The sequence below is a fragment of the Panthera leo genome, chromosome B3, assembly GCF_018350215.1.
Source record: "Panthera leo isolate Ple1 chromosome B3, P.leo_Ple1_pat1.1, whole genome shotgun sequence".
NCBI lineage: Eukaryota > Metazoa > Chordata > Mammalia > Carnivora > Felidae > Panthera > Panthera leo.
Window position 1 is genome coordinate 30,995,488 of NC_056684.1, and position 23,445 is coordinate 31,018,932.

Here is a 23,445-nt window from a genome sequence, read left to right on the forward strand (position 1 = left end):
CTGGGCCAGTGCCAGACCTGGAGGCACATAAATTATTGACTGAGGGGAAGGCTCTTCCAGCTTTTTCCAGCAATAGCCTATTACCTGTCACCCTCTGCTCACTCAAGAAAGATTGTGTTAACCTGGAATTGTGGAGGAAATTGATGGGGTCTGACCAGGGGTAGCCCCAGCTGTTGCTGTCCCTGCACTGCTTACAGGTCAGGATAGGGTTTCAGGGTCAGTTCAGGAGAAAACCCAACCCACCAGTGCAACCAAAAAAGGAGGGAGCCTCACCTACACCCAGGGTTTTCACAAGCCCCATCTTTATCCCTCCTGCCTTCTGAAAATTGAGCTCCAAGCTCTAAACCCAGCCTGTATTGTAGCAGTGAGTTATCTTTATTTTAAATCACGTTTGGTACTCTGCACTTAGTCACTTTTCCCTGTGACCTACACTTGAAATGTGAACTTGATCAGTATCTCCATTAAAAAATAATCAGGGCTAGTGTGTATGTAATTTTTCTTAGTAATGATTTTATAGACAAGCACTGCCTGGCAATTCTAGAAGGAAAAAAAATACCAGTGGGCTACTAAGGTAAGGATGAAACTGGAGGTGTTTCTTGGATCAGGCTTTTCTGAACTCCCCAGTCCTGTGTGGTGAAATACGTTATTCAATTAGGATTTTGAATGCTATGACTGATCTGCCATCTCACATCAAAATACTCCCAGGGTTTCTGGTGATAACTGACAGCTTTATACACAAAACATGTAGGAGAGGAAGCTCAGGTTACTGGGGGTACAAAGCCCTCCCTATTTAAACAGATGTCTGCCAATTAGCGTCAAAGCACCAGCCCTGGCTCCTGGCTCTTCACACGTTAAACAGACAACAGGTTTTCGAAGACAAGAGCCAGAAGTCGGGCTAGGCGTGGAGAACTAGCCAGTTCCCACTCGCTGCTTCTAAGCCCTGGTGACCTGCGTCTAAGCCTCCTGGCCGAGGCTCCCACCCGTCGTGCCTAAAATCCCCGGTCTCTGTCTCGATTCTTTCGGAGAATCTAAGCGGCGTCAAACTTGCCGTTTTGGGGGATTTGCCCAGTGGCCTGCCAGTTCAGACGAGATAGCCTCGGAAGCCGGCTCTTGGCTTTCAGCTGCACGTTCAAGATTCAGTGTAGCGGGACTTCCGAGAGCCGCCAGTGTTCCAAGAAAAGCTGCCCGGGGCTGGAAGGCGCCCTTCGGCCCCGGAACCTTTGGTTCCCGACCGTGGGCCGCGCCGGCAACGACAGGGGCCTTCCGGGGAGAGGAGTGGGCGTGCGACGATGGCGGCGCCGGCCCTGAAGCACTGGCGCACTACGCTGGAGCGGGTGGAGAAATTCGTGTCGCCGCTCTACTTTACCGACTGTAACCTCCACGGCAGGTGGGGTTCCTCCCGCCCAGGGCGCCGGCCGGCCGCGGCCGCGCGCCTCAGCCTTCCCTTCCGGGGGGGGAACTCAAGCTGCGGCCACCGGGGCCGAGGGATGAAGTGCCCGCCGCCGACTGGGCAAGGCCCCGGGAGGAGGGGTCGGGAGACGCTGTGCTGTGGGGCAGCCTTCCCGGCGGCGGGTCAAGGGCGTCCCCATCCGCCGACTGGCCCACGGGCGGCAAGGGGCGGCCTCGAGCCCGCGCCCACCCGTCCCTCCCGCCCAGACTCTTCGGGGACAGCTGCCCGGTGGCCGCGCTCTCCAGCTTCCAGACGCCCGAGAGGCTACCGTACCAGGAGGCGGTCCGGCAGGAGTTCCGTCCCGCGCAGATCGGCGACAGCTTTGGACCCACGTGGGTAACGCCCGGGGGCAGGGTGGGGCCAGCGGGCAGCGCCCCTCCCCTCTCGCTCACCCCCTCTAAGGGCCACACCTCCATTGCGGCCTTAGGTCCTAGACAGCCGCTTGGGGAGGAGCAGCGCCCTCTGCTGGAAACAGCTCCCTGGTCTCTCAGTTTCCGTGGGAGAGTTTTCATCCCCCGCCCCTCCCTCCTCCCAGTACCTAGACACCCGTTAGGAAAGGCACTCTAGCACGGATTACAGACCCCTGACTTCTCTGCCTTTTCCCCTCACCTTGCTGCACACCTTGTTGCTCCTTTCTTGTGGATCAAAGCTGACTACCTTGTGACGCTGCAGATGCTTGGAGACAGTCTCCAGTCCCTGCTGACCCTTAATCCGAGGAAGTATGGCAAAAGGACAGGGCTTCGACCCCCTAGGCCCATCTCAATGGCTGTCTTGCAGATGGTGGACCTGTTGGTTTCGGGTGGAGCTGACCATTCCGGAGGCATGGGTGGGTCAGGAAGTTCACCTTCGCTGGGAAAGTGATGGAGAAGGCCTGGTGTGGAGAGATGGAGAGCCTGTCCAGGTGAGGAGCCCTGCCCTAGGGATAGGTAGGGCCCCATTTCAGCCCTTGTCTGTGAAGAAGCCACAGCTTAGTGGCTCTGCCTGCAGGGTGGTATCAGGATATCAGGATTGGGGAAGTTGCCACTTGGGCCCCAGTGTAATTGGTCCCTCTCATAGTGGGAAGTTCAGTGGATGGTTTTAGGTCCTAACATAATTAGTGCTAAACCAACAGCTGCCACTGACTGGCCACCTTCCCATTCTGGGCTGAATATAGTTGCTAATCAAGCACAATAATAATAAATACAGCAGATCCATTTATTAACCCTCTACTAGGTGTCAGGTGCCAAGACTGTTGGCTTTGCAGACCATAACACTTTTAAGTTTTTCATAAACTAGTTCTTATTATATGTAGCATATACTTACGAGGGGAGACTTTCAAATGGTTCTCGATGGTATAAAGTATAAATGCAAGTCCTCTTCCCCTGAAGTAATGGCTCTCTCCCTGCCACACCATTCCCAGTTCCCCAGATATAACTATTGACTGTCTTGTTTATACATCCACCCATATCAGGTTTAATCTTTACAGTCCTATGTGGTGGGTCTTTATGCGCATTTACAGATGAAGAAACTGAGATCTAGCGGTCAGTTCACTTGCTCAGCCTCCATTCCAATTAGACTAACTTCCTGTCTCAGGTTAGGACTCTTGTTCTTTTTGTATGGAAAGATGGCAAACCCCTCCCTCCCTCTCTCTCTCCTTCCATTGGCTCAGCAGATGTCTCCTGAGTGCCCTCTCTGGGCCAGGCCCTGTACTAAGCACTGGGGATTTAGCAAGGAATGAGGCAACCCTGCATCTGACTTCATAGTCAGATACTTCAAATACTTATTCAGTGGTACAGAGGCCACCAGAAGCCATACCCAGACATCCTAATACCTGCCCAGGACCCTTCCCATAAGACCAGGGGCTTTTCTGCTGGTAAATGGATGCCATTTGTGCTCATGGCACTCCAGCTTCTGTAGGGGTTAGGCACTGGCTACCAGGGGTCCCCAATTTGTCAATCCTGGCCTTGCATGGGAGAGAGGAGCCAGGGCTGAGGACTAGGCAGAGAGGCCTGGCCTCCCTCAGCTTAAACTTCATCTGAACTGTTCAAAAACCTCAGGCCCTGTCTCTCACTTCATTCCTCATAAGGGTTTGACCAAAGAGGGGGAGAAGACCAGCTATGTCCTGACTGACAGGCTGGAAGAAGGAGACCCCCGGAGGTGAGTGAGTTCCTGTGCTCTAGTTGACCACCAGTAGTTGAGGAAGAGCTGAAGTCCAGCGTGACCCAGAAACGCCAACCTCCAACACAAGCATCCTCAAATCTCACAATTTTTAAAAGAATAGGATTTTTTTTCCTGCCTAGAAAGATAATATCTGCCTTCTTGTGGTAAATACAGGAAAGCACAAAGAAGTAAATGACTCCCATTATCCCATCACCTAGAGATGACCGTTATTAACATTTCAGCCTTCACCACAGGAACTCATTCAGGCATATTTCTTACTAGTTAAGGTTGTATTTCTTTGATGTTTTGCATTCTGATTTTTTCCGTCCCATATTATAACATGGGCATTTTATGTCACCATTAAAAACTCCAACATAATATTATTATATTTTCTAATATTTATTTTTATTGTTTTATTTTTATTTATTTTTTAGAGAAAGAGAGAGACTGAGGGTGAGTGGGGGAGGGGCAGAGGGAAAGGGAGACAGAATCCCAAGCAGGCTCCAGGCTCTGAGCTATAAGCACAGAGCCTGACACAGGGCTCTAACCCACGAACCGGGAGATCATGACCTGAGCCAAAGTTGGATGCTTAACTGGCTGAGCCACCCAGGTGCCCCTATTTTTATTTATTTTTTGTTTTTTATTTTTTTATATGTTCATTTATTTTGAGAGAGAGAGAGAGCGTGCGCACACACACGCGTCTGATGAGGAAGGGGTAGAGAGAGAGGGAGAGAGAATCCCAAGCAGGGTGCTGTCAGAGCAGAGCCTGACACAGGACTTGAACTCACGAACCATGAGATCATGGCCTGAGCCAAAATTAAGAGTTGGATGCTTAACTAACTGAACCACCCAGGTGCCCCTCTAATATTTACTGAACACTGTATCTGATGCTTCCAGATACTAGGACAGGGTTAGCGAGTAATCTGGTCCTTGACAGCAAGGGGGACTCACAGATACTTACAAAATTACAAAACCAATGGCGGCTCTGAATGCAAATACTGGGAGCTCAGTATGGGAAAGCTGTTCCAGATTTAGGAGAGGGGTGGGAGGTGGATTAGGGAAGGCTTCCCCAAGGAACTCGTGGTTGTTCACTGAAGTCTAAGTAGAACCACAACACAGACTACTGTGCCACCCCAAAGAACGGCCCTGCCCCATATTGGCTGCTGGCTCTTTGCTCTGAAGGATTGGACCTGGAGGATCCAAACACGTTTTTAATCGGCAAAGAGGGTTCTGAGACCAAGGGAGTGTATTGTAAAGACAGCTGTGGAAATGGAAACAAAAGGCTAAGCAGCAGCATAATTCACACAGTTTCGAACTTGGCTACTCATTGACCCTGCCCAAAGCAGGACCCTCATCAGCAGAACATGACCTTCTTGTCCACACACCTCAGATACTGTGGGATCTGGGTAGTGGATCCTGGAGGCGAACAGGGAGAGGCCAGATGGATGCTCCCTTGGTTCTGGCTCCCCAAGCCCCCAGGATCTTCTGCTAGTCCCTTGGCCTGAGGTTGCCTGTCCACATTCGTAGCCTGACCCTCTACGTGGAAGTAGCCTGCAATGGGCTCCTGGGGGCCGGGAAGGGAAGCATGATCGCAGCCCCTGACCCAGAGAAGATGTTCCAGGTGAGCCGGGCTGAGCTGGCTGTGTTCCGCCGGGATGTCCACAGGCTCCTGGTGGATCTAGAGCTGCTGCTGGGCATAGCCAAGGTACTCGACACCCCTATCCCACCTAGTCATTCTAGAGCCCTTCCTGGCCCCCAGGAGCAGGCTATTTCTTGTGTCAGATAGTTGGGAGTCTGGGAATCCAGATTAGGGAGAGTGTTTCTGCCTGCTTGAGTACCGAAAGGATTTCCCTATGTAAAGGGGAGGAGGGAGACAGTGCTAAGCAGGGGAAACCAGAAGGAGCAAAGGGTCAGAGGTAGGGAGGAGCTTTGCTGAGAGCCATTGAGAGGTCAGCCAGGGCCTAATTCTGGAGACTCAACTTGGTTGAGACTGGGATGAAGGGACAGAACCCTGCTGCAGGGCCTTGGGGAGGACAACCAGCGCAGCTTCCAGGCCCTGTACACAGCCAACCAGATGGTGAACGTGTGTGACCCTGCCCAGCCTGAGACCTTCCCAGTGGCGCAGGCCCTGGCCTCCAGGTTCTTTGGCCAACGTGGAGGAGAAAGTCAACATACCATCCATGCCATGGGGCACTGCCACATTGATACAGGTAGGGCAGCAGCTGGCCAGGTTGGTGGGGGAAGCAGGAATGCCCTTGAAGCCCTGGATGTGCCCTGGAAGCACTGTGTCATCCCCAGCAAATTCTTACCCCTATTGGACCTCAGTTTTCCCCATTTGTAAAATGGGGTCAGGGGCCTGGACTGTGTCGCTTCATTTATTCTTTCGACAAAATCTGATGCCCCATGTGGCCCCCTGCCAGATAGTGGGAGGTAGGAGTATAGAGACTGGTGACTGTAAAATAGGCAGACAGAGTTGGGGCCATAACGGAGGAAGGTCAGGAGAACTCAAGAGAGGCTCCCTGTAGGAGGTGATCTTGGAACTGAGTGAGAATGAGTAAGTTTGACAAGAGTGTCCAAGTCCTCAGACAGGACTGGCCTAGAAGTAATTAAGATAGGGGCTCAAGCGCAGGGGCAGGCTTCTAGCTTTGGACTTGATGAGTTTACAGCATCTGTGAGGCTTATGGGAAATCTACATTTTTACAAGCTCCCCAAGGTACTGATTCCGATGCAGCTAACATTTCTGAACCACAGAACAAGGGCTTTCTCTGCTGTGCCAAGGTTTGCAGTGGAGTGTGGGGATTCTGGGCTGGTAAGGAAGGATGTGAGGCCTAGAGGCCAGGAGGCTGGAGGGCTTCATGCAGGATAGCTGGCCCCAGCAGGTCCATCTCGGGATGCTGTGCCCCCCTGTTCTGGGATATCCCTCAGTGTGTTAACACCCTGCCACCTTTTATAGAATCCTTTCAGGGGTGGGGTGGGGTGGGGTCTCAGCCTCAGAGTGAGGCTATTTCAGGGTGTGGGGCCTCCATTTCCTGACCTATAAAGCTGACAGCCTCCTTTCCCCACCCCCTACTTGCACCTTGCCGGCGTGTTTTGAACTGAGAGCTCAGGAGGGGTGCCACAGGGCCTTGCAGGGAAAGGGGCCTGGGGTGGTAGGGGGACAGCCCTCTGGAGGCCCAGGCTGGGCCTGGTCTGGTGCTGGGAGCCAGGGATGAGGCTGGAGATGTGTGACGAGTTGTGGACCTTGCTGCTCTCCCTCCACCTCTGCGCCCCTCCTGTCCAGCCTGGCTTTGGCCCTTCAAGGAGACTGTGCGAAAATGTGCCCGGAGCTGGGTGTCAGCTGTGCAGCTCATGGAGCAGAACCCTGAATTCATCTTTGCCTGCTCCCAGGTCAGAGGGACAGCCGTGTGGGGGCACCTGGAGCCCAGTAGGTCCAAGGGTGAGGTTCTGAGGGCTTCTGAGGAGGAGGACTCTTCCCCACCTTCAGCTGCCCACTGGCTCCAGACGCTCAGGCCTGGGTGGTGTCCTGATCACTTCTGACCGGCTCGGGCCCCATCTGCCCACAGGCGCAGCAGCTCGAGTGGGTAAAGAGCCACTACCCTGGCCTGCATGCTCGACTCCAGGAGTTCGCCTGCCGCGGGCAGTTTGTGCCTGTGGGGGGCACCTGGGTGGAGATGGTAAGTACTATCTGCACCCCCTCCACCTCAGGCCACACTGTCAAAATAGCCTTCCCCACTCGGCCTTGCCGGTAGGTGGCTTTCTGCATGCCCTTCATACCCCCTCTGTGGCAGCACTTACTAGTCCACGGAATCCCAAGGCCCGGGACCCCAAGGGGGAGGAGGGCCTCAAGTACTGTGGCAGGCTGTCTTTGTGACCCCACCCTGGATACCTCCCCTTCCAGCAGGCAGACAGTTGGGCCTGATGGGAGGAGATGGACCCCTCTGGGCACTGGCTGTAACCCCTATGTCAGCCGCAGTTTCTCTTACACGTGAGGTGGGGGTGGCCAGATCTCCTGCCTATTCCCCATCTATGGTGACGCCGGCTACCTCCGTCTTCACTCCTGCCAGGATGGGAACCTTCCCAGTGGAGAGGCCATGGTGAGACAGTTCCTACAGGGCCAGAACTTCTTCCTGCAGGAGTTTGGGAAAATGTGCTCTGAGGTAGGCTGGGAGCTGCTGCACCTGCGGGCAGATGGGGTTGGAGCTTGACCTTGAGAGGCTGAGGCTGGGGCTGTTCCACCAAGAGCCCTGGTTCCCCTGTCCCAGAGGCCCTCTTCCCCGCAGTTCTGGCTGCCAGACACGTTTGGCTACTCGGCACAGCTCCCCCAGATCATGCGCAGCTGTGGCATCCGGCACTTCCTGACCCAAAAACTGAGCTGGAACTTGGTGAACTCCTTCCCGGTGAGCAGACCTCAGGGGACCAGGGGCCCCACGTGGAACGTTCATCTCCCCCTCATTAAGGGGTCCTGGACAGACCACCCAACCCCCACCCAGAGAGGCCGTGCCTCCCCAGGGTTACACAAAGGTAGGACAGGAATGCCCTGACTCTGGCCGCTCTCCTATCTTCCTACCCGCAGCACCATACTTTTTTCTGGGAGGGGCTGGATGGCTCCCGTGTGCTGGCCCACTTCCCACCTGGCGACTCATATGGGATGCAGGGCAGTGTGGAGGAGGTGAGGGGGCACCTAGTGGCTGAGGTGGGGGGGGGGGGGGGGGGGCGGGGGCGGCAGGCCGGAGAGGGCTGGGTGTCCTGTTCTCAGCTGACCCACGTTGACCTATCCCCGCCTGTCCAGGTGCTGAAGACCGTGGTCAAAAACAGGGACAAGGGGCGGACCAACCACAGTGCCTTTCTCTTCGGCTTTGGGGATGGGGGTGGTGGCCCCACCCAGACGATGGTGGACCGCTTGAAGCGGCTGCACAACACAGATGGGCTGCCCAGGTTGGACCTGGCCCTCCGGCAGCCCTCACTGTTCACTTTGCCCTTGCGCAGCCCTGCTTTCTGCTCAAACATCGGGTCCAACTCCTCCACTGAACCTGATCCTGCTCCAATCCGGACCACTGGCCCTTCCCAGCTCCCACCCTGGGGGAGGGGTGGGGAAAAAGCTGATGGTGGGAAGGAGCTTAAATCTACCAGAGAGAGAACTCTCCTGGCGTGTCCAGAACTGGCTTTGTGTGGACAGGGAACTTTCTGGGGGTGGCTCCTTTCTGTTGGGGCTGGATCTCTTGTCCACTCTGGTGTGGAGGAAGGGTGAGCCACGTAGTAGCCCCAAGACTGGGAGACCCAGGCTGTGGTCCCCCTCAGGGTGCAGCTGTCTTCTCCGGGGAGACTCTTCTCGGCACTGGAGACCGACTCAGGGCAGCTGTGCACATGGGTTGGGGAGCTCTTTCTGGAGTTACATAATGGCACCTACACCACCCATGCCCAGGTCAGGAGCTGGTCATTGAGCCCAGCGGGGAGGGTCTGCAGAGGGTTAGAGGAGGAAGTGGGGGATAGAGTCTAGTCTAGACCTGGGGGAAGAGGTTTGTGTTCCAGGGAGGCGCTGAGGGGGGAAAAGTACCGGAGCTGAGTGGGTCAGGGGCCTGGAGGAGAGACAGGGCTGGGTGTCCCTGAAGAAGGGTGGGTGTGGGCTGAGGGGAGAGGACGAAGGCATGCGGGGCAGGTCAGCCACAAGAGGCTTTATCCGGAAGGCCCCGGGGATCCTCAGGTTCTGAGCAGGGGAGGGCTTGGAAGGTGTCCTGGGACAGATCCCCCCCCCCACCCCAACCCTGCTCAGATCAAGAAGGGAAACCGGGAGTGTGAGCGGATCCTGCATGACGTGGAGCTGCTCAGCAGCCTGGCCGTGGCCCGCAGCGCCCAGTTCCTGTACCCGGTGGCCCAGCTGCAGGACCTCTGGAGGTCAGCCTGGCTTCTGGCCCCTGCCACCAACCTGACCTCCTCCCCGACACCTCTGTGGCCACCCTTCCCGGCCTTCCCCATCCCTGTCCTTGGCTCCTGCAGGCTCCTGCTCCTGAACCAGTTCCATGATGTGGTGACCGGCAGCTGCATCGAGCTGGTGGCAGAGGAAGCCATGTGCCACTATGAAGGTGAGGCTGATGACATTCCCACCGCTGTCCCCGATGGCAAGGGTGGAGCCCTGAGGGTGTCCTATGGGATACTCAGGGGTCGTCCCAGACCCACTGCCCACCCGTGACCAGCCAGTCTCTCCTCAGACATCCGTGCCCATGGCAACACACTGCTCAGTGCTGCAGCCGCAGCCCTGTGTGCTGGGGAGCCAGGTCCTGAGGGCCTCCTCATTGTCAACACGCTGCCTTGGAAGCGCACTGAAGTGTTGGCCCTGCCCAGGCCTGGTGGGGCCCACAGCCTAGGTATGAGCTGGAGAGAAAAGCTGCCACTGCAGTAGGAGGGACCGAGGCCCGACCCAGAGTTGGGGACGCTGCCCTGGGGGTCGCTGCCCTGGGGTGCCCCAGGCTGGAGAATAGTAGTGGAAGTATCTGCCCCTCCTCCCGCCCCCGAGCAAGGCTCCTAGAAGGGCAGGGAGGCTGCACTGATACCTACGCCTCATCCCCAGCCCTGGTGACAGTGCCCAGCATGGGCTATGCTCCTGCCCCCACCTCATTGCAGCCCCTGCCGCCCCAGCAGCCCGTGTTTGTAGTGCAAGAGGTAAGTGTAGGCACGTCCTGGTGGGCAGGGCCTGTCCTGGGCCGTCCCTAACAACATGGGGATGCTGAGCTCCCCAGCCCGGAGCAAGTGGTAAGGTGGGGCTGGGCTGGGGGTGCTGTTGGTTGTGGGAAGCCCCTGCAGACTCAGCTTCAAGGACCCCTCCCACCAAGGCTGACGGTTCTGTGACTCTGGACAACGGCATCATCCGGGTGACGCTGGACCCAACCGGCTGCCTGACGTCCCTGGTGCTGGTGGCCTCTGGCAGGTGCCAACTCCTCATTGCCCTCTTCCGGTGCCTGACAAGTAGACCCCAGACCCTGTTCCCTCTGTCTCCTGGCCACAGCACTACCGACGGCAGCCCTTCAGTGGGTCTGGACTGCAACCCACACATGAAGCAGGGCAGACTGGGCTAGGAATCCCCTTGTCCTTTGGGCCTACTCTCCCTGCCCCCACCCCACCTTAAGCAGCTGGAGAGACCAAGGTCATAAAGTTCAAAAGCACCAACCCCGTGTCCTTCTAGGGAAGCCATTGCTGAGGGCACCGTGGGGAATCAGTTTGTGCTGTTCGATGATGTCCCCCTGTACTGGGATGCGTGGGATGTCATGGACTACCATTTGGAGACACGGTACGCCATGGGCAGGACCCGGGCGGTGGTGGGCCCCCTCCATCAGCCTGCCCTGGCTCAGGTCTGCCACCCCGCCCCACAGGAAGCCAGTGCGGGGCCAGGCAGGGACCTTGGCAGTGGGCATCGAGGGTGGCATGCGGGGCAGTGCCTGGTTCCTGCTGCAGATCGGCGCCAACAGTCGGCTCAGCCAGGAGGTTGTGCTGGATGTTGGCTGCCCCTACGTCCGCTTCCACACCGAGGTAGCAGAGGGCAGCGTGGTGGGCGTCCTCCCCCAGTGTGGCTGGTGAGGGGGGAGCCGCCCAGGCCTGTGTGCGTCTGGCCTCCCACTCCAGGTGCACTGGCACGAGGCCCACAAGTTCCTGAAGGTGGAGTTCCCCGCCCGTGTGCGGAGCCCCCAGGCCACCTATGAGGTCCAGTTCGGGCATCTGCAGCGGCCCACCCACCACAACACCTCCTGGGACTGGGCTCGATTTGAGGTCTGACATGGGGTGGGGTGGGGGTTTGGATCCTGCCTGGCTGGGGAGGGCGTGGTTGTGTGGTGTAGAGTCAGCAAACCGTGATCAAGATTTGCTGGCTCCTACCTTGTGCTAGGCATTGTTGCTAAATGCTTTGTTTAGTTTGACACTCATGCGTATTTGGTGGGGTAAATTCTGTTAGGCCCATTTCGCAGAGGAAGAACTGAGGCCCGGACAGGTCGGGTGGTGTGCCCAGGGTCTCCCGTAGTGAGAGCTGGAATTCAATCCTGTGGTCCCCAGGGCTGACCCTCACGGTAGTGACGGGAGCTCTGGAGCACGAGGAGGCAGGGCCACCAAGTGAGTCTGGGGTCTGCCCTCCAGGTGTGGGCCCACCGCTGGATGGATCTGTCGGAGCACGGCTTCGGGCTGGCCCTGCTCAATGACTGCAAGTATGGCGCCTCAGTCCGAGGCAACGTCCTCAGCCTCTCACTGTGAGTGGGTGCCCGCCAGGCCCGGGGTGCTGGCGTGGGGGCGCAGGTCTTCCTAGGCCAGAGCTGACGCAGCTCCAGCCCGGCCCATACCCACCCTCCCCACCCCAGCTTGCGGGCACCTAAGGCCCCCGACGCCACCGCTGACATGGGACGCCACGAGTTCACCTATGCGCTGATGCCGCACAAGGGTGAGGGCTGCTGCCGGGCGCTTCTCTGCCCTTCTCTGAGCCGGTTTCTCGCAGCGGCCGGTGAGGAAAACGCCAGCACACTCACGCCCGTACCCCCATCTCCAGGCTCATTCCAGGACGCTGGCGTTATCCCCGCTGCCTACAGCCTCAACTTCCCCCTGTTGGCGCTGCCTGCCCCGGGCCCGGCGCCCGCTGCCGCCTGGAGCGCCTTCTCGGTGTCCTCGCCTGCGGTAGTGTTGGAGACGGTCAAACAGGCAAGGGGCCGCGTGGCGCCGGGGGCGGGCTCCCCGGCTGGGTCCACCCTCGGCCCCGCCCACCGCCCGCCTCCCTCCGCAGGCGGAGACCAGCCCCCAGGGCAGCACGCTGGTCCTCAGGCTGTACGAGGCCCACGGCAGCCACGTAGACTGCTGGCTGCACACGTCGCTGCCGGTTCAGGAGGCCGTCCTGTGAGTGGGGGCGCGGGGTGGGGGTGGGAGTCCTGCCCTCGCGGGGGCCTCGTGACCCCTCCTGTTCTCCAGCTGCGACCTCCTGGAGCGGCGCGACCCCGCTGGCCACCTGCCCCTTCAGGACGACCGCCTGAAGCTCACCTTTTCTCCCTTCCAAGTGCAGTCCCTGTTGCTGGTGCTGCAACCCCCACCAAACTGAGCCTCTTGAGGGTGGGGTTTTGTTTGTGGAAGGCCTGGGGGGGGGGGGTGCTCACTTCCACCTCCCCAGCCTGATTCATCACCTCTTGAACAATAAACCCTTGACTCAGGAACCCTGCTATAGTCCCTGCTCACTCCCGAAGGGCCTATCCCCAGACTCCCAAGGGAGGAAGACTTTGCCCCAGGCATTTGGGGGCAAGGGCAAGATCTACAGGGTCTGGGTTGCAGCCCCTGGGAGAGATTTGGGATTTCAGCGACCACAGGGTGGCTAGGGGACCTGTGAGAAGAAGTTCCTCCCCTGGGGAGGAAGCCAGGGCTTCTGATGAGCCACCCACTAGGAGAGGAGCACTGACCAATGTCAGTGCTGGGAATTCTGGACTGGAGGGCCTGCTGAGGGCCGGGATCTCTGCGCTACCTCTGACAGGCTGTACCTGCAGAGGCAGACTACTGCGTGAGGGACAGGGCCCTGAGGACGGGGATGGGGCTCAGTCTGCCTTGCCCCAGTGGCTCTCCTGTCTCCAGGGTCAGGCAGCAGGTCCTCCCAACTTGGCCTATCCAGACCTTCTGCAGCCAGCCCAAGAAGTGCCAAGAAGCTCAAGTTTATTAGTTTATAAAAAAATTACAGTATCTTTCACATGGGCTTAAAAAATGAGGAAGGTGGGGTACAGTAAAACATCATAGCTGTGCAGGGAACAGCCACAGGGCCAGGGGCATCCAGGCACCTTCAGCTCCAGCCTGCTTCCAGCAAGCTACACAGGCCCCTCAATCCAGGGCAAGGCAAAGGGAAGGGGTGGATGCAAGCAGGGAGACCCTCCTGCTAAGAGGCTCAGGTCCCCCCATTCTCAGCTTTGACCTTTTGGGGTCTGCGGGGGCCTGGGAGGAAGACAGGTGAGATGGCAGCTCAGACCACAGGCTGAGGACTCCCCCCCCCCCCCCCACCCCGCCCCTGCCTCCTGTACAGCCCATTTGGTGGTGCCCCTCCTCTCCCCAGAGGACAATGCTGAGGAAGGCCTGTTGCCCACCTGAGGTTGTTGGTCTCCCCCTCCTTCTTCCTTTCTTAGGGACTAGGGGGACTTCTGGGTCCTGCGAGAGGCTGGTCCCCTCGGGCTGCCAGGCTGTAGTTTGCTCAGAAAGGCCTCTCTGTGCCCCATGTGTTCTGGAAGGGGCCGTGCTTGGAAGGAGAGGGTCCTGAGTAGAGGAGAGCCAGGTCCTCAAGGGGCTCAGTGAGCAGTTCAGAGGTTGATGAGGACCCACCACTGCCCCCCATTGTCAAGGGAGGGCACCTGGGAGCTGCTACCACGGCAGAGGAGAGAGCCATACCTCTGATCCGTGCTCAGGACCCTGCTGTGCTCCCTTGGATTTCTTCTTGCGGGACTTGCCCCCTGCAGGACATTGACACTGGGCTTGGAGGGACCTGCGGCCTCAGCCCCCTTTCTGCAGACTCTCCTACTCTGGGAGTGGAGTGGGGACTGGGGTGGAGAAGGGTGAGGTAGTTCTTGCAGGCCATCTAGTTCTTTGTGCTGTCCTAGCTTGTTACAATAGGAGTAGCCTACCTTTGGGTGCCAGGGGTCCGGGGTCCCCCTGAAATGGAATGAGGAGAATTGAGGAATCAACCTGGTTGGGGCAGGGGTACCTTCTCTTGGAGAGGCAGAGCTCATACCATCCTTCCAGATCGGTGGAGCTTCTCCTCAGGTGAGAAGCCTCTCTGACCACCCCCTCTTCCCCAGGTGAAGGACACCAACAAGGCCACCGTGCCTTGGGCTGCTGTACTAGCTGGGACCCTTGGATTGAGGAGGGGAGGGGCATAACACAGGGAAGACATAGACCATGTGATCCTTGGGGGTCACGACAGGCCCTGGGCATCTCCACTTCGGAGACCCCCAGCTCCTGCCCCACTGTGACCCCAGATCTGTCTGCCCCACTAGCTTCCTTGGGATCTCCATTTGTGTGAGATTAGGGCCCAAACCTGGAACCAGATGGTGCGGCCACGCCCGTCCTGCAGGGAGCTCATGCCCGGCATGCCATAGCAACGCAGCCACGCCCGAAAGGCAGCGAAGTCCTCCTCTCCGCTCTCCGGCCCGTAACCTTTGCCCCCTGTGGGACAGAGGAACCAGGCGGAAGTCAGAGGGCTGACTCGGGCTGAGAGAAGGGGGAGCCTGGTCAACTTGGCCCAGACCTCAGCTATATAGCTGATGGGCTGAGTCAGAGGGCCGAGGCTCTCCCTCCTCCAGCTGTGCATGCCCTCGGGCTGGTGTCTTCCCCACTCTGGGCCATGGCTTTCCCAACCTGGAGTGGGGTTGGTAATCCTTGTCCTGCCTGCCTCATGGGCACCTCAGAGGATACAGATACCTAACAAGTGAGTAGGCCTAGTCCATTCAGCAACAACTAGATCTACAAACATCCATGCCCCACGTGGGGCAGGAATTGCCCTGAGGTTACACAACATGCTGAAGCAGAGGTAGTTAGCCATCTTTGCCTCCCAGGCCTCACCCAGCTGGACCACTTCCTTGGGCACTGAGTGACACAGTTCCAGCAGGTCTGGGTTCTGCAGCTTCGCCCTGATCTTCTGGCTCAGGGTTAGCTCCGGGCTCTGGAGAAGGGGCAGGGCAGGACCTGGCTGTCAGCTTGACGCAGGACCACTGAGAAGGCGGCTGAATCCCGGGGAGCAGAACCCCTGAGCTTGACAGGACTCAGAGACAATGCCTTAGCAGCAACCCCCCGCCCAACCCCCTACCCCCCACACTGCAGGGAAAGGGAAATGGACCCAAAGCCAAGAAAGGATGTACTTGAGCTAAGCTGCAGACACCTGACCCAGCCATACACTTGTTGGCCTGCTCTGATAGGTACATGCACATTCCTTCCTGCACTCTCACCGGCCTGTGCTGCTGCAGCGCCTCCAGAACCTCGCGGGCTTTCTCGAAGGGGGGTATCTTCAATCTGAAGTGGGGTGGAGAGGGAGCCAGGCTAAGTAGTGGGGAATGTGGGTGCACCCAGCCCTCCCTAGTCCTCGTGGCCTGCCTGCTGACCGGTACAGGATCTCTGCCCGAAGATAGTTGCCAATGCCGTTGAAGAACCTCTGGTCCAAGAGGGCCTCACAGATGGGCTTGTCAAAGACCTTGTCCGCTAGGTTTCGTAACACATTCTCCCTGGAGGAACACAGCCTGGGCCCGTGAGACCCATTCTCTACCCCCATCCCGAATGCCTTGCTGCAGGATAGGGGAGAGGGGCTGGGAGTGTCTATTCCTGGATGCAAGAGGAAGAAACACGGAAGTCCCTGTTCCCCTTTTCCCAACCTCAGTGCTATTTTGGCAGCAGGAACCTCCATTTTCCTATCCGTTAAATGGGAACATCAGAATAAGACTGTAATTCACAATGAAAGGTGAAAAGTACCAATCAAAAGCAATGTGTTCAAGCAAATACACGAGTCTGTATATGTTGTGGGCATATCACCAAAGTCCTCAGATTCAAGACTCTGCCTGCAGTCTGGAACTCCCTGTAGAACTTCTGATTGGTTAGCTCTGAGGATTTGACTTTGGTGGGGTCAACTTTTCTCAAGACCCTGAAGATCTCCAAGGAAGCTGGGACTGGTTCTGTGTAGCAGGTGTGTAAGGCAAGTCCTGGCTAGTGAGTGTCCCAGCAGCCCCCACCCCACCTCCAGGGGTCATGGATCCTTTCTCACCACCACGAAGAGGAAATGCATCTTGTTTCTTTGTGGGGAAAGACCATGGCAAGACTGACTCAGTAATGGGCATGAGGAGCATATGAAGTAGGGGCCAGAAGACAGAGTGTGGGGTGAAGGTAAGAGTGGACATTAGCCTAGGTGGTCAGATCACTGAGAGGAGCAGATCCCTGCAGGCTCCCCAGCTGTGAGACCAAAGAAACGGCCAATATGCCTCCTCGTGTGACAGGAACTTCAGAGCCAGCTGGCAAAGAGTTAACTTGTGGCATGACTTCCCAGGAAAGATAAGATGGGAGGAATCCAGGACCATGACAGACACTTCCCTGGGGAGCACTGGGGGTCATGCCTGGAAAGGCCAGGAGTCAAGTGGCTTCTGTGGTGCTAGAGACGCCCTGACCCACGGGCAACCAAGTCTGAGGACCAACAGAAAGCACGCCGTCCCCAAGGAAGGGAGGACTTGCCAGGTCCACTGTGGGCCTTCGTGTCTGTGGTGCTTGTCTGTTATATTGCTCTTCCTCTAGAACTTTGCAAGCCCGGCTCCTTTTTATCAGGCAGGCCTCAGCTCAAATGTCACCTAGAGTGGCCAACCCCCCCCCCCCCCCCCCCCAGCATACCCAGCCTAGAGTCATTCTCTACCTCTTGGATTTTTCTTCAGGCGTGTACCTATGTGAATTCATCTACTTTGTTTCCTGTCCCCCCTGGCCCATCTGAACTTTAGCTCTGTGGGAGCAGGGGCCACATCCATCTTGATCATTGCTGTACCCCCAACGCCTAGAAGAGAGCTTGGCATGAAACAGAAACCCATACGCAGTTCACCTTTAGAGGAAGGGAAGGGCTGCCACCGTGCCATCCTCTGTGACACGCATTACATCCTGGTGTTACCCCTCCCACGGAGGAGACCATGGGCTGTCACAGACCAGTGGGCAGGCAGAATGTGGGAGACCACAAAACCTGATGCAGAAACCATGTCATTAGGCAATCAGTCCCCTGCCCACCCCCTTGAAGCCTTCCTTCCTTCTCAGCCTCCCTTCTTACCAGGTTGTTAAAGCCCCTTCACCTTTCTTCTTAGCCTCCTGAGAGCACCAAGAAACGAGAGTGGGATGCTGATCCCCAGCTCTGACTCGAACTGGCCATATGTCCGCAGGGTATGCCTAGCCATCCTCTTGCCCACCCCCATGCCAGTTTGGGGGTTCCACATCCATTAGCTCAGAGAGCTGTCCCAGGAAAGGACGCCGTCTTGGTCTACACAGGAAGGGACTGAGGGCCAGAGGGGGCTACACTCGCCCCTCACGGCCAGCGAGGCACTAATTAGAGAGCCAGGTCCGGAGCCCAAGGCTTCATCACACCTGGTGCTGGGCCTACCTGAACTGCTCATACTCCATCAAGACACAAGGCCCGCGGCCTGGCTGCCACTCGCCCCCGATGTCCCAGTGGCCGAAGCGGCGGATGTCCACGAAGCAGAGGGCGAGTCGGGGGCCAGGTGGGGCTGTGTAGAAGCGCAGGTGGGCGTGGGCGGGCAGTGCCTCACTGGGCGCCAGCTGGAAGGAGCCGGACATGCCAAATCGGAAGACCAGGGCCAGTGGCTCCCGTGGGGGCTGGGCCCCAGGCAGGGGGCTCAGGGTCAGGCGCAGCTCTTTGCCACGGGCTGAGGATGAGATGCAGTAGGCGCTGCTCTCAAAGGGCACCTCGGGGTTGCGGCTGACGGGTGACTTCTCCACACACCCGCCGAACACCAACCCCCTGCACGCGTCGTTCACGAAGCGGCTGGCCAGATGCAACTCGGGGCCCTCGGGCATTCTGTGGGAGGGGTGGCTGGACCCTGTGGGTGGGGGAGGATGACAGCAGGTTGGGTCAAGTGTCCCCCTGTGAGGTGGAAATTCTCAGCCCATTTTGCAAAGGAGACTCGTGAGGGTCAGTGCGGGCGGCGGCCAGCTAGGACTGGCAGAAAAGTCGGCTGGCCTGGCCGCAAGCCCGGGGCCCCACCTGAAAGCGCTGGGGAAACCCGGGGCGCTGTGGAGCTCAGGCTGGGGAAGCGCGACTCTGCCTTATTTAACACTCTCCCGGGGCTCTCGTGAGCTGCCACTGCTTTTAGAATAAAGTCCGGATCTTTCCTGGGCCCGCACGGTCATGTCACTTCCTCCCAGACTCCCCCTCGCTCGCTTGCTCCAAGCACACTGTCTTCCCATCCCCATGTCTTTGCCTCTGCTGGCCCTTCTGTCTGGGACACTTAAGAGTGTTCTTTTCTTCATGGCACTCCCAGAATATGAAGTTATCTTGCTTGTTGTCTGGCTCTACCTCCACTCCCACCCGAGTGCAAGCTCTACTCGCCCATGACTCCGCTTCTTAGGACCTGGCCTGCATCTGGTCCACAACTACTGAGGGAGTGAACCTGACCCCTCCTGGGAGGCCGGGGCTGGGATAAAGAGGCCCAGAGACTCCCTCTCCTCCCCTCGGCAGGGCTTGGCCAGCCTGCCACCACCTACTGGTCAGGACCAGAGCGAGCACAAGGAGGAGGGAAGGCAGGAATCTCCAGGCACATCTGCGCTGGAACCAGGTCCCCAGGACTCAGAGGGAGGACAGGGGTGACAAGAAGGGCTCCCGAGCTCCAGGCCATGGTCCAGGAGGGTCACAGGAAAACGCCCAGGTCAGCTCCCGGGGCGGAGGGACGCAAACTCCACCCGCCCACCCTCGCCCCCTCCTGCCGGGCCGAGGGAGTGTAGATGGCCACTCTCCTCTTTCTGGACGTGCCGAGATCAAGGCGAAGTTGTGTGTGGGACAGAGGCGGGCGTTTAGCTAGGGCAGACTCCCTTACCTCCTCAGCGCCGTCGGGGGCTGGCACCCGAAAAGAAAAGTTTCGTTTTTCGGGAAAAGGTGAATGTCCAGATTCCTAATTTCCGCAGTGTTCGCCTCCCCTTCACCCTCCTCCTCGCTGCCCGTCCTCGGCTAACCCCAGGTCCCTTCCTTCCCAAGGGCCTCCAATCTCATCCCCTCCTCAGCCCCGCTTTTCCCCACGCCCCCGGACACCTGCGCCCCGCGCCGCTCCCGCCAGCCTGCGGCCACTGAGGGGTTAACGCGGGGGCCGGGCCGCGCCTAAGAGCACGCTGGGAGCTGAGGTCTCCGCTCCCGCGCCTGCTGGGAAGTGTAGTTTCTCGGGTAGGGCAGAGGCTGGGCGGGGTGGGCTGGGGGCCCCGGGTGCGGGAAAGGTTTGGGGGCAGTCACCTGGCCGGGAGGTGGAGGAGGAAAACTGGCTTCCCGCCGGCGCCGAGCAGCGGGGTCAGGTCTGATGTCTCGGGTTGCAGCTGTCTCCGTGGCCGGCGGGGGCGGAGAGAGTCACCCGGCTAGTCCCGGACGGGGTCGACACTGCCAGCAGGAAACAGCAGCAGTGCCCCGAGTCCGAGGCGCCTGCAGCTGGGCGCTGGGCGCGCACCCGTGCGTGATAAACGCAGACCCTGGGGACCCGGTGGTGGCCCCTAAATGCCAACGTACAGACAGAACACATAAACAGAAACATCATCACCACCTGCCCGGTGGCAAGTGCAGCCGAGCAACAAAATGCGGGCAGAGAAGCAGAACCCACTTCAGATGGTTCTGTGGGGGAGGGACTCTCTGAGGTGACGCTTAGGCTGAGTCCTCAGGAGACAGCTGGCTGGCGGGGGACAGGACGATACGCCAGACGGAAGGAAAGGCCATTGCAAAGGCCTGCAGGCAGAAAAGGGACTGGCCCATTGAAAGAAGGCTTGTGTGGCTGGAGTGGGGCTGGGGGGAGGGCTGGGAGGTGAGGACAGACACACGGCAAGGTGAGGTCAGGTCAGGTCTGGTCTCAAGAGGCCTCTGTAAGGAGCCTGCATTCCATCGTCAGTGGAGCAGGCACAGGTGCCTGACCCATAGCCCTGATTTGCCCCGCCTATTACTTCTGCTTCCTCCTCCTCCATCTACTCATTTATTTGGGTGGAAGTCTTTTGCAGTAAACTAGGGAAAATACGACATTTCATCCCTAATACCTCAACAGGCATCTCTAAAAAGCAATATCCTACAAAGCCACAATACATTTACTATGCCTAATAAAATTAGTACCATCTAATACCTAGTCCACATTCAGATTTCCCTAATTGTCCCCAAAATGACTTGTATAGCTAGTTTGTTTAAAGCAGAGTCCGATCAAGGATCATATGACTCTTTAATCATTTTTTAAGGTTTATTTATTTATTTTGAGAGAGAGAAAAGGAGAGAGAGGAGTGGGGGAAGGGCTGGGGGTGGGGGGAGGGGGAAAGGAGAATCCCAAGCAGGCTCTGTGCTGTCAGCACAAAGCCCAAGGCAGGACTCAAACTCACGATCTTCGAGATCATGACCTGAGCGGAAAACAAGAGTTGGACGCTTAACTGACTGAGCCACCCAGGCGGCCAGCTTTAATCATTTTTGATCTTGACTGAACCACCCTCTTCCACCCACCTCACCCTTTTTTCTTTTTCTTTTTTGATCTTCCTGGAGTCTAAGCCAGTTGAGATGCCCCATCATATTCTGGATTTGTCTGAACGTTTTCTTAGATAGATCTCTCTTAGGTGTTGCTCTGTACTCCAAAATTGCTTCACATTAGGAGGCACCCAACATCTGGTTGTCCCATTTTAGTGCAGCTGAAATTGATCACAGGTGAGGTGGTCACCAGACCTCTGCTTTGTAAAGGTATGTGTCACACCTTGTGCCCACTAAGAAATCTACGGGGTGATTTATTTGTTGGTTGTTTTGTTTAAATTAAGGTATAATTTCTATATAGTAAAATTCACCCTATTAAAGTGTGAGTTTTGACAAATACATACACTCACATAACCATCACGACAGTCAAAAGATAACACATTTCCATCACCCAAAATTTGCCTATACACCTTATTGGTCAACACTTCCACCCCATCTGCTGGCAACCACTGATCTGTTTTCTGTCCCTATAGTTTTTGCCTTCTCCATAACACCATATAAATGGAATCTTCAGTAGGTAGTCTTTTGAGTCTGGTTTTTTAGCATAATGCATTTTAAAAATATCTTTACTTCATTTTTAAGTAGGCTCTACGTGCAACATGGGGCTGGAACTCACTACCCTGAGGTCAAGAATCACAAGGTCCACCAACTGAGCCAGCGAGGTGCCCCTTAGCATAGTACATTTGAGATCCATCTGTGTCATTAGGATTATCAGTTCTTTTCTTTTCTGAGTAGTATTCCACTGTGTAGCTGGGCCAGTGTTTTCAACAATTTACCAACTGAGGAGGTTGGGTTGTTTATGGGAGGGGATTCTTTAGCACCACAAAATAACCAGTTTCACATCACATAAACATTTCACTTTATGGCTTTATTATCCTTGATGATCCTTGCTTCAATCAAGTATTTAATTGGGAATCACAAAATGGTGTTTTTCTGTCATTCCTTCTACCTCAGCTAGAAATCTCCTGTAAAGAGCTGGACCTCATTGACTAAGGTTATCTGGTTATCCTGAAATGCTAAAAACACAGGAGAGATCTGAATTCTTTCCCTTTAACTATCAATCTTCAGGCTAAAAAATTGGTCCAATAACATCCAATGGTGACAAACCAGGACTGATTTGGCTTTTGGGGGGACGGACTGCGTCTTTTATAGACTCTTCTATTACAGACTCAAGGATTTTTTTACATTCAACATCTTTAAATCCGTTCAAGTCTTTACCTTTTCCCCCATCTATTGGAGGAGTACTTTATTAGGCACTGGGGCTATACAAACATGGGAATACAATTCCCATCCTTAACAAACTCAGAATGATAAAAGAGGCAAATGACTAAACATAAAATTACAATCCATCTTATAAGGCCATGAGAGAAGTACCTGTGGGATTCTGTGACCCCACTGAGGATGGAATGCTACCTGGGAAATCAAGCTTATATTAAACATTTCAGGAGATTTTGAACTTCCTTGCGACTTTTTGCCACTTTTTGTTTATTCGATTTTTCCATTTTTGTCTTCTTCTTTCTCTCCCATGGGCCACTTGAATGTTTCGAATTCCACTTTGACTTGGTGTTGCTTTTGAGTATATTACATCGCACAGCCTCTGAAGTAGTTGTTCTAGATACGATACACGTATTTGTCATGGTTCACTGGTATCGACGCTTTGTCTAAGTGCCGTGTAGAAACCTTACCTCCCCTTACCCTCTACTGTTTATAATAACCTGAAATATTCCCTCTACATACTCTGAAAACCACATCCATCAGTGTTCCACGTTTTGCTTCAACTGTCAAATGGAACCGAAAATGCTCAAGTCTAACCGTATCCATAGTTTTACTCCTTCCATTGCTCTTACTCCCCGATGTTCCAAGATTCCTTCATCATTTCCCTTCTGATTAGAGATCCTCCTTTCGCCTTTTTATTTCTAGGTCTGCTGGTGACAACTTATACTAGTTACCCTTCATCGGAGAATATCTTGATTTCCCCCTTTACTCTCGAGGTGATTTTTGCTGAATATAGACTTCTCGGTTGAAATTTTCTTTCAGGGCCTGAAAAATGTGCTTCTTCCACTTGGCCTCTATGGTTTCTGGTGAGAAGTCCACAATCATTCGAACAGTTTCTCCCCCCATAAGGTAAAGTGTCATTTCTCTCTTGCTGCTTTCAAGATTTTTTTTTCTCTTCTTTAGCTTGCAGAAGTTTGATTGTATGATGTAGCTCAACATGGATTTCTTTGGGTCCAACCCATATGGGATTCATTCAGCTTCTGGACTCTGTAGGTTTAGGGAACTTTTGCCATGTTGGGGAGATTTTCAGCTATTATTTCTTTGCATATTTTTTTTTCTGTCCTAGCCTCTTTCTCCTCATGTTCTGAGACTCTGAAGGCATGAATATTAGAGCTTATGTTATGGTCCTGCAGGTCCGAGACTCTGTTTTATTGGTTTCTGTGTGCTTATTTTCCAAATTATCTTCTGTTGTTCAGATTGGATAATTTCTAGGATTTATCTTCAAATCCATGGATTCTTTCTTCGAAGTCCATCTATTGATTTCTCACTTTGATTACTACAGATTTCAGTTCTAAAACTTAATCTGGTTCCTTGTATCTTCTATTAAGACTTGAGGCATTTTTACATTGGCTGCTTTAAAATCCTTGGCAGA

At 55.7% G+C, this 23,445-nt stretch overlaps 2 protein-coding genes across 6 annotated transcripts; one reads left to right on the forward strand and one right to left on the reverse strand.

The window, feature by feature from the left end:
• The first annotated feature begins 1,255 nt into the window (after nucleotides 1-1,255).
• Nucleotides 1,256-13,069, forward strand: MAN2C1 (mannosidase alpha class 2C member 1). Of its 4 annotated transcripts, none has more exons than XM_042941373.1 (26): nucleotides 1,256-1,387; nucleotides 1,657-1,782; nucleotides 2,228-2,351; nucleotides 3,516-3,586; nucleotides 5,117-5,210; nucleotides 5,610-5,799; nucleotides 6,870-6,976; nucleotides 7,153-7,263; nucleotides 7,654-7,746; nucleotides 7,870-7,986; nucleotides 8,163-8,258; nucleotides 8,379-8,524; nucleotides 8,888-9,011; nucleotides 9,360-9,481; nucleotides 9,584-9,669; nucleotides 9,796-9,951; nucleotides 10,155-10,246; nucleotides 10,417-10,511; nucleotides 10,767-10,871; nucleotides 10,954-11,110; nucleotides 11,204-11,347; nucleotides 11,708-11,817; nucleotides 11,926-12,005; nucleotides 12,111-12,259; nucleotides 12,342-12,451; nucleotides 12,524-12,762. In XM_042941373.1, exons 1-26 carry the CDS (start codon nucleotides 1,290-1,292, stop codon nucleotides 12,648-12,650), a joined length of 3,030 nt encoding a protein of 1,009 aa, XP_042797307.1. In that variant the 5' UTR covers nucleotides 1,256-1,289; the 3' UTR covers nucleotides 12,651-12,762. The 4 variants fall into 4 exon arrangements, with proteins under 4 accessions (XP_042797307.1, XP_042797304.1, XP_042797306.1 ...); XM_042941370.1 differs by having other exon boundaries at nucleotides 5,117-5,294; nucleotides 12,524-12,761; XM_042941372.1 differs by having other exon boundaries at nucleotides 5,117-5,294; nucleotides 7,162-7,263; nucleotides 12,524-12,761.
• Nucleotides 13,070-13,294: 225 nt separating this feature from the next.
• On the reverse strand, nucleotides 13,295-19,362 carry NEIL1 (nei like DNA glycosylase 1). 2 transcript variants are annotated; one of them, XM_042941374.1, is made up of 10 exons: nucleotides 19,141-19,362; nucleotides 17,691-18,147; nucleotides 15,676-15,795; nucleotides 15,523-15,586; nucleotides 15,140-15,239; nucleotides 14,616-14,743; nucleotides 14,203-14,230; nucleotides 13,970-14,031; nucleotides 13,672-13,837; nucleotides 13,295-13,522 (listed from the first exon to the last, which is right to left on the reverse strand). In XM_042941374.1, exons 2-10 carry the CDS (start codon nucleotides 18,122-18,124, stop codon nucleotides 13,476-13,478), a joined length of 1,149 nt encoding a protein of 382 aa, XP_042797308.1. In that variant the 5' UTR covers nucleotides 18,125-18,147; nucleotides 19,141-19,362; the 3' UTR covers nucleotides 13,295-13,475. The 2 variants fall into 2 exon arrangements, with proteins under 2 accessions (XP_042797308.1, XP_042797309.1); XM_042941375.1 differs by lacking the exon at nucleotides 19,141-19,362 and adding an exon at nucleotides 18,812-18,865.
• Nucleotides 19,363-23,445: the final 4,083 nt, after the last annotated feature.

Coding starts and splice junctions, on each gene's coding strand:
- NEIL1 (XM_042941374.1), bottom strand. CDS start 18,124: ATGCCCGAGGGCCCCGAGTTGCATCTGGCCAGCCGCTTCGTGAACGAC. Junction 15,587..15,675: donor CGGGCAGAGATCCTGTACCG/GTCAGCAGGCAG, acceptor ACCCCACTTCAG/ATTGAAGATACCCCCCTTCG. Junction 14,032..14,202: donor CGGACCCCTGGCACCCAAAG/GTAGGCTACTCC, acceptor AATGTCCTGCAG/GGGGCAAGTCCCGCAAGAAG.
- MAN2C1 (XM_042941370.1), top strand. CDS start 1,290: ATGGCGGCGCCGGCCCTGAAGCACTGGCGCACTACGCTGGAGCGGGTG. Junction 1,388..1,656: donor GACTGTAACCTCCACGGCAG/GTGGGGTTCCTC, acceptor CCTCCCGCCCAG/ACTCTTCGGGGACAGCTGCC. Junction 7,747..7,869: donor TTGGGAAAATGTGCTCTGAG/GTAGGCTGGGAG, acceptor TCTTCCCCGCAG/TTCTGGCTGCCAGACACGTT.